General features: G+C 40.9%; 1 protein-coding gene across 4 annotated transcripts; it reads left to right on the top strand.

The window, feature by feature from the left end:
* The first annotated feature begins 6,558 nt into the window (after positions 1 to 6,558).
* Positions 6,559 to 8,771, top strand: LOC124135706 (ESX-1 secretion-associated protein EspK-like). 4 transcript variants are annotated; one of them, XM_048395920.1, is made up of 2 exons: positions 6,559 to 7,898; positions 7,971 to 8,771. In XM_048395920.1, the coding sequence occupies exons 1-2, from the start codon at positions 6,660 to 6,662 to the stop codon at positions 8,592 to 8,594; spliced, it is 1,863 nt and encodes a 620-aa protein (XP_048251877.1). In that variant the 5' UTR covers positions 6,559 to 6,659; the 3' UTR covers positions 8,595 to 8,771. The 4 variants fall into 4 exon arrangements, with proteins under 4 accessions (XP_048251877.1, XP_048251887.1, XP_048251883.1 ...); XM_048395930.1 differs by having other exon boundaries at positions 6,559 to 7,934; positions 8,151 to 8,771; XM_048395926.1 differs by having other exon boundaries at positions 6,559 to 8,006; positions 8,151 to 8,771.
* The last annotated feature ends 366 nt before the right edge of the window (positions 8,772 to 9,137 follow it).

Here is a 9,137-nt window from a genome sequence, read left to right as displayed (position 1 = left end):
TCTTATATATGACAAAGCTAAACCACTCGGGCGTGCACCAAGCGTGCATATGGCACAACTGCATGTAATCATGATCTCACTTGTTCGCCATATCTGCTCTTACATTGAGCGTCCTGCGAAACTACTCAAGAATGTTAAAGTTTTGGAAATACAAAATTGGCCAGCCTTACCTGGAATGACACAGGTCCACAACATACAATACTTAGTTTCTATGTAGGTAATACGACTATCGGAGTTCGTGACCCTGCTCCCCAACCCCCTTAAACCCCTCCCCGGAGAGCCGAGGGCGTACTTTATACTTGGTGAATAGGTGCATGGTCACGGTAGCTCACTGAGTAACAGTCGTGTCAGGTTGACATGCGAGTATTAGTTACATGTGAGTGGCGGCATGGTCATTGCTTGAAGCGACAACAGTAATCATACTATCTGACAGGATAATTATGAAACACACAACATGTTACATGCGCAATGCTTAATCTAACTGATCTTCGCCGCACGTTGAATGTGATATACATTTAATATATCCTCTATATAAAATCTTTTTATGTTATTGAAACATTGTGTAACATTGATTTTTTTATAACAATATCATGGCGGGGGACATTTGGAAATGGGCTTCACACATTGTACTCGTGTGGAAGATCGCTTTAACAACTCAACAACTCCACCGCTCCAAAGACTCTTAGAAGCAACAGAAGCGGTAAAACAGGTAGGCAGCAAGGAAGCAATGATTTAGTACCCAAAATGTGTCTCATATTGTTCAATTGTTGAAAATAAGGTGTACTTGGCAGACAAATAGCTCCGATAGGTCAATATTTAGAAACAAGGTAAATATGATTTGATACTACATATTCTGTTAGTTGTAATCAACAAGTGTTGTTTCGTGACGTTACAAAATGAAAACATTGTCTCGAGTTACTTAATCACAAGAGTTACGAATACTTTGCAAACCGACGTGGTTACGCCAGCTCTTCAAAAGAGGTTCTTTTCATGATCGAGAAAAACAAAGTTATTTTATTCATTAAACCTGGAGACAGCTTTCTAAGTGTTCATGTGATAATACAAACACCGTTGTGTCGAAGTTGAAGTGACCTACGTAAATACTTCGAGTTATCCGAGGTTCGGCACAACCGAAAATGATGAATAAAGAAGGAATACGTAGGACCAATCTTTTACTTCGAGACAACCGCTAGTTTGACACATCAAAGTTCGACACAACGGTGTTTGACTGTATATATGATTATCATTTGCTTGTGTGCTGATTAGTACTTGATTGTGTTTATAAGTACTAACCTGTCGAAGGTCGGCAAGCGAACACAAAGACTCGGTCCTATCAAGTCCTCCAGTCGTAAAGGAATCCCAAGGTTAAGGTTTTAGACCCTGATTTGTTGTTTGTACCACACATGGTATAAACTCAGCTATGTTGCTACCAATACCGCATACCTGAAGGCAGGCGTTATATTGTACTGCACACACAAGAGGATATTAATAAAGCACTTGCGTAAAGTGTATGTAACGCTTTTCACAAAAGCATACACCTTAAGCCAATGTGTGCTAAACAAGATCTTTAAAACCTAATGTACTTGTCAACCGCGGTAAAATATATTTGACACATTCTTAAAACCCCAATACACCGAATATTTGAATGGATTTGTCGATTAAAACAAGTTTATATTCGAAAATTTGTACACCTGCACGGTTTTAGTTTGTATGTGTGTTTATGAAAGTTGGAAACAGACTGGCACAATACATTGTCTGAGTGGGTTTCATGGAACTGTTTTATTGTTTTAAATCCCTATTGGAATGTGTATGTGTATTAATGGTCATATGAAACTAAATACGATGAAATAATATTGTAGGTAAGATAAGTTTATACATTGTGTGTTAACACTTCACAAAACATCTTCTCTTAAAAGTATACTGATGTGACAAAATAGAGGAACATTTCCATTCAATACTCAGATTTAGTTCACAAAGACCGATGGTCCAAGTGAGATTCTGGCAGCGCGGTGGCCATCATCTATCTGTGCTCTTCACTGGACCTCTCCACAGGGAAAGGATGAACCTCAAACTGTATGATGATGTAATGTTTCACGATGGCGATGCCTTCCTACACCATTAACCCAACACGCCGTGGTATAGCTGAACTTATATACTTATATCCTCCTCCTTGGACCTCCACAGGGAAAGGGTGTACCTCAAACTGTATGATGATGCAATGTTTCATGATGGCGTAAAAATACGAATTCGTGTTCACTTTAGACAAATAAAATCGTACAAAACTTTAACTAATGTTCTCCCCAGACATCACAATGTCTCGGACTCTGATGTGAGTAGACTAACATTTAGTCTCGGAAATCTTATATTACACAAATAAAAATAATTTCCCTATTCCTATAACGCCTCTCCCCACTGCCCCAGCTGTATTTTGTTACAGTAAACTAGATGGGAGCACTACCAGTGCTAGGCTGTCATCTGAACAAGATTCTCTGATATGATAAGGAAGGACTTAAATACCGGTAACTATTTCGACCGGTCCTCTCCCCAAAATGACATGACTGTGGAATAGAGCTAGCTTGAGCTGGCTAGACTTGCTTTTGTATGCGTTTCTAGATTTATTTTTTTCATAACATAAATATATTCCACGGTCATAGTGCAGGACTATGATGTGAGGTGCAGCCACACATTGTAACTTAGATTTCTTTTGCCTACAAAATTGTTTGGAAAATGTGCTTTTTTTCTAATGCAAAGTTAAATATTCGAACTTTCAAAACATGTAAGAAACTTTTTTTGCAGAAAGCATAGCTTGACTGGAATATGGAGGATGATAAGGAACATACCGTTACTCGGACTGTTCATAGAAGGATCTATTCAGTTATTTTATTCTTTAGATTGAAATATATTCTTATTGAAAGGACATATACCACATCGTTGTTGAGCAGCATGATCTCAGCCATTAGAAGGTCCAGAGCACTGAAATGATTGTAGGATATGTAGCATTGCTTTGGGGGTTAGATATAATAATGGTACTTTGAATAAGAATTAATCTTGCAATTTCTGAAAATATGGTTTTGATCTGAAACTTTGTGTAAAAAGCTATTAAGTTTCTTTTAGGTACCAGCATTTGCACTACACTGTGGGCAGTGTTAACTGTGTTGCAAAAATATAACTTCCATACAAACTGGGGTGATACTTTGCATGAAAAACAGTGAAAAAATTACATTGATACGTCATTGTCCTCTCACTTCTAAAAGGCCATACTGCAATACCACATTCTCCTTTGTTTCACTTGATGCTGACATGTCACTGCCGTCATCATGAAGACCTTCAAATACCAACACTGAGGAACATGGTGATAAAATATGATATGATTATGAATGATCGACACCTCACGTCACGTCACTGAGCCAATAGCGTCGCTCATGGGAGAGTCGAGAACCTACTGAGGAATGAACTGGTCATCACGAGGGCTTCAGAACGCTGGGTTCCCATCTGAAATGCTCCAGGTTCATCTCTCGTGAAAAATTTACGTCGTTTTAAAACAGACCCATTTGATTTTGTTGAACGATTTGTAACCAGTTATTTTTATTACCAATATATTATATTTATGACACGGAAACATGGCGATAGTAATCTCACATTATGTCATTTTTAAAATAATCAATGTTTTACCTAAAGTTACTCACTGATGTAACATTAGAAACCGCGTACGAATATATTGATAGAGTGAACTACCACAATTGTGATATAGTGCCAAATGAGTACACAACACTAAACTATTAGAGACGTTCAATTTAAGTTAAGTAAATAGATTATTTTGTATTTGACATCCATCCATTCTTTACAAACGTAAATTAAAGTAAAATTCTTTACGAAACTTTATTCTAGATATTGCTATTAGGAAAGTAGAACAGAAAATCTGATCAGGAAACAAATACATTTATAGATATGGATATAAATATTTGCTTTTCTCTGATGGTGATGTTGGTCGAACGAATTATTACCTTATTTTACAGTGAATAGTCTTATTTTTGAAAATATGAATGTGTTAGGTTGAACACCGAACATAAAATATGTTCATATCCTCTTCGCCATTGTACTACATACAAGCCAAAAACATAAATACGTCCGTTCTTGTAGTGTTGCATAATATCAGTGCTCTCAAATACCAAAAATATCAACTCTTGATGAATGACGTTGTACTATTTCACTGTATGTTTCGGATAAAGTATAATTACCATTAATATGCTTTTAATAAGGTAGTTTTCCTAACAGCCTCCGATCATTTACAAAGATCAGAAGTAGCCGTCTTGTTTGTAAGTACCTAAGGAACGTTTTCACAAAAAACTTCATTAAATTTGAATCAACGTCGAGAGTGATCTGTTAAGGAGAAAAGTATTCGCCATTAATTAAGAAACACGACAAATCTGTTCCTATTTTTTTTCTCAACTGCTTTGAAGGGGCTTTTGTAGTGAACAGCCCCATAACAGTTGGTATGTTTATACAAACACCGACTTACGGCCACTTAAACCCTAACATTATACATGTTCGTAGCTGACACCGGCTTTCTGTCAACGCGATAACGCTATGCCATATGTTAGCTCTGGTTGATACCAGACAGGGAAGCTTCTTCACGAGCCTCCAACACTGCAGACTGAGAACGTGTGTTTCTCAGCTTTAATCAGCTGTTGAAATTCAACATGATGCGGATGTTCATGTGTCGCATATCTGACTATTTTTTCATTCGACATTTACGGAGTTAAATGTAAATTAAATTTCTCAGAAACGTCAATAAAGAATTTCATAGTAATTTACTTCAGTTTGATGGTCTCTGTTGACAAGAATGCCGCGTATGTCCTGCATCACTGCGTGCTTTCCTACATTAACCCAACACGCCGTGGTATAGCTGAACTTATATACAAAGCGGCTTTAAACCTAACTCACTCACTCTGTTGGCACATATAACATATTTAAGAGAAACATTAAAATTGTAAGATAGTTAAGTTACCATCCATTAAACATATTGTCCACTAGCTGTAACTCGATCTATGCAAGTAGATCTACCTTGTGTATTATCAAGTTTGAAACTCACTACACTTTTTTCAGGAAGTCCAGTGAGCGATATTGTTTGTGTGTAAAACCTGTGACGAAATTCTTCTTTTCCAGTAGTTTCAGGAACAAAATATTCCCATTCAAATTCATAGTGCCCAGCTGATCCCCATTCTTCTACTAGTCACCTCTTCTGTTCCGGAACATACTGTGAAAGGTGGTATCTACGTATGGAATTCACAGAAACTAAATGCGGTATTTTCAAAATAAAATGATTACAGTTTGGGTGTGTAAAGAATAAGTCTGTTATGTCATTCTGTACTTTAGTTACTGTTTATGTAAAATGTACATATATACGTTGTGTATTCAGCTCCACAGACAACCTTGCGTTCCAAACGTTCATATTTTCAGAAGTGTATCCGACTCCAACCGATTAAATACTTTTAACCGTCGTCACTATGCATGTGCGTTCGTGCGTGCATGCGTGCCTGCGTGCCTGCGTGCCTGCGTGCCTGTGTGCCTGCGTGCATGCGTGCCTGCGTGCCTGCGTATGTATTTATGTGTGTATGTTTGTATTCATATATTTATCTGCAGAGTTGCGTTCTTTCCTCATGGGTTTCATCATAGCGGTTAACGTTTAAGTTGTTTTCTTGGTTGTTTTGTTGTTTAACGCCGCACTCAGCAATATTCCAGCTATATGACGGCGGTCTGTAAATAATCGAGTCTGGACCAGACAATCCAGTGATATCATGAGCATCGATCCACGCAATTTGGATCGATGACATGCATCAACCAAGTCAGCGAGCCCTGACCACCCGATCCCGTTAGTTGCCTTTTACGGCAAGCATAGTCACCTTTTACAGCAAGCATGGGTTGCTGAAGACCTATTCTACCCCCGAATCTTCACGGGTAGTTAACGTTTAAGATATGCATCACTTTAGAATTTCCTCCCAGAACTAGCTGACATGCTTTGATATAACTGAAATACGGTTAAAGCGGCTATGAACCAAATTCTCGCACTATGTAAGATTCGGAAACTTCGCAATTCTAGTCCGTTTATTGTAGAAGCATATATTCATACCTCAAGGAGTATCAACAGTAACGTTGCACTATGCTATCGTGCCCAAATTCGATTTTCTGACTGATGGTAGATTTAAATGGTATGTTTATTTACACGCTACGATATAGGCGAGAATCACATCCGTTGCCCTTGAATACTAAAGCCAGAGAGATCATTGAATTCTATGGTTTCTCGCCAGCAGAGTCACTCTGTAGTAAGCAGACAAGGGCGTAAAGCATCTCTCGTGAAAACACGGGAAACTGTTAGGATGTTAAAAAATTGAGATGTTTCGTGTATGTCAACAAGTATTCACCAATCCTGTTTGCCGCAGCTTCGGACAAGAGGGAGGAGATACACCAGTTTGCTTCCAAAGATAAGATAAGCCACCTTCCCGCCTCTGACGTCGCGCAGAAGACACCCAATAGTCAACCAGCCTGTCATCATTCGTCTGTGGGATCCGCCCGCAATGATCATACTTAAATTAGAATCCTGTAGTTTGGATCAGTCAGCGCCACAACTGTGTAGTGTTTGCACTTGTGTGTAGTCTTCCATGCAGTTCAACATGGCCGCCAACGTATTCTTCATCATAACCATCTCTTACTTTGTAGTGGTGTCAGGAAGTTTGATTGGCTTGCCGTCGTCTGACTCTGGGAATAACTGCAGGTATGAGTTCGTCGTCCCGGATAAAACCGGAATGTGCAGTAATGGGAATGCAGGGCTTAACAAGAAGATTGCAGACGTGAAGGAGGATTTGGACAGGACACGCTTGCAGTACGTGTCTGGGAACACGATTCTACAAGAACAGATGTCCAAGATCCAGAACACTGTGAACACTTACGGCAGTCAGATGAACGACCTCTACGGCCATCTCCGACAACTCGAGAGTCAGGTGAGCAGTTTCCCGTCATCCCTCGGCCCCGGAGGAAGTAACGATATACAACGACTCGTCCGTACCACTAAGGACTACTTCAACCAAGCTCTCGTTGATATGCAAAACAAACTGTTTAACGTCACATACAGTTTCCAGAAAGATGCTATTGAGCAGTCAAAGGTGAACGCTGCCGTTGAAACTCAAATACGCAGTCAAGAGCAGAAAACTAAGCAAGCCGAGGCCAAGATTGAAGATCTATTGAAAATGGTTCATGCTCTACAGGGAACGCCCTCTGCAACAGCAGGCACTGGGAACATCAGCCCTGCTATGTTGAGTGAAGTCAAGAGCAAGCTGCAGTCTTTCGACCAGGAGATTCAAAGATACGACCAGATGCAACAGCAACAGTTTTCGGCCCTTCAACAGAAGAGCAACACCCTAGCATTGCAGCTCAGTAACCATAGCCAGGCCCTCAACGACCTCAGCACAGAGTCCCAGGCGCTCATGGCGAGAGTTCAGACATCAGACACTAAAGCAGACCAGGTGTCGAGAAAATTCTCACAGTTCCAGACAGTCAACCAACCAAGGATCAACAACCTGGAAACTGAACTAACCCAAATCAAAAACGAAACGGATACACTCAAGAGTGAGTTGTCTGGTGTTGCCACAAATGCAATGCAAGCCAAAGTTCTCAGTGGCAAGGAAATGACAGATATCAAGGACGCTCAGCAGAGCATCGACTTGCTCGAGCATCGACTCCAGCAAGTCTTGTCCAACGCCAACAATCAACCAGTGACGCAAGTCCAGTTGAAGCAGATGCATGACGATATTAAGAGACTTCAACAAACCATAGCATCTCTCCAGAAACAACCAACGACACTTGATCTGACAACCACGCTTCCAGTACAACCCGGGACCCAGGTGCCGGTGCAACCGAAAACAGCGTCCGTGAAGATGGTGGCTCCCACGCTACCAGTACAACCCGTGACCCAGATGCCGGTGCAACCGAAAACAGCGTCCGTGAAGATGGTGGCTCCAACGTTACCAGTACAACCCGGGACCCAGGTGCCGGTGCAACCGAAAACAGCGTCCGTGAAGATGGTGGCTCCCACGCTTCCAGTACAACCCGGGACCCAGGTCCCTCTTTTACCGAAAACAGCGCCCGTGAAGATGGTGGCTCCCACGTTACCAGTACAACCCGGGACCCAGGTGCCGGTGCAACCGAAAACAGCGTCCGTGAAGATGGTGGCTCCCACGCTTCCAGTACAACCTGGGGCCCAGGTGCCGGTACAACCGAAAACAGAGCCCGTGAAGATGGTAGTCCCCACGCTTCCAGTACAACCCGGGACCCAGGTCCCTCTATTACCGAAAACAGCGTCCGTGAAGATGGTGGCTCCCACACTTCCAGTACAACCCGGGACCCAGGTCCCTCTGTTACCGAAAACAGCGTCCGTGAAGATGGTAGTCCCCACGCTTCCAGTACAACCTGGGGCCCAGGTGCCGGTACTACCGAAAACAGAGCCCGTGAAGATGGTGGCTCCCACACTGCCACCAGGACAACCAATGATCCCAACGCTTCCAATGGTTGTGCCGACGCTCCCAGCCGACAAGAAGTAGAGAGCAGTGTTTTGCAATTAAATCAGGGTTACTACTTTAGAGACTGATGAAATCAGACTTCTGCTGTAAAATTAACTATCTATTGCGAGCCATTTCTTCTATTTTTGCGTGGGATGTGTATAATGTCAGCGATTTGTGTATGGTTCAAGAAAGGAATGAATAAATAGATTCATCTCAGTAAGTATCCCTGTTTTAACAATTATCATGGACACGCATGACATTTAATATATTTTCATTGTCCTTGGAAATTTAACTTCGAACATTTTCCTCCCGTATGTCTGTAAGTATTCCTGTTGACAAATATTTATGTAATTATTTATACAGAAGACATATTTTATCATTGTTGTCCTTGAGACCTATGAAATATATAGAGAATTTACCTCTAGTGTATTTTGATATGAAATATATCAGCACTCGTCGGTTAAAGTTGTTTTTCTTATGAAATAAATTTTGCACAAAATGTATTTGCAACTGGAGATTTGCAAAAATATCGTACTGTTTATATCTCGTGTGGAAAGAAAAACTTGCCGATAAAGCATCTAG

The sequence above is a fragment of the Haliotis rufescens genome, unplaced genomic scaffold, assembly GCF_023055435.1.
Source record: "Haliotis rufescens isolate VD_foot unplaced genomic scaffold, xgHalRufe1.0.p SCAF_1, whole genome shotgun sequence".
NCBI classification, from domain to species: Eukaryota; Metazoa; Mollusca; class Gastropoda; order Lepetellida; family Haliotidae; genus Haliotis; species Haliotis rufescens.
The sequence above is the reverse complement of the archived record's forward strand: the minus strand, read 5'-3'. Positions and strand labels throughout refer to the sequence as shown.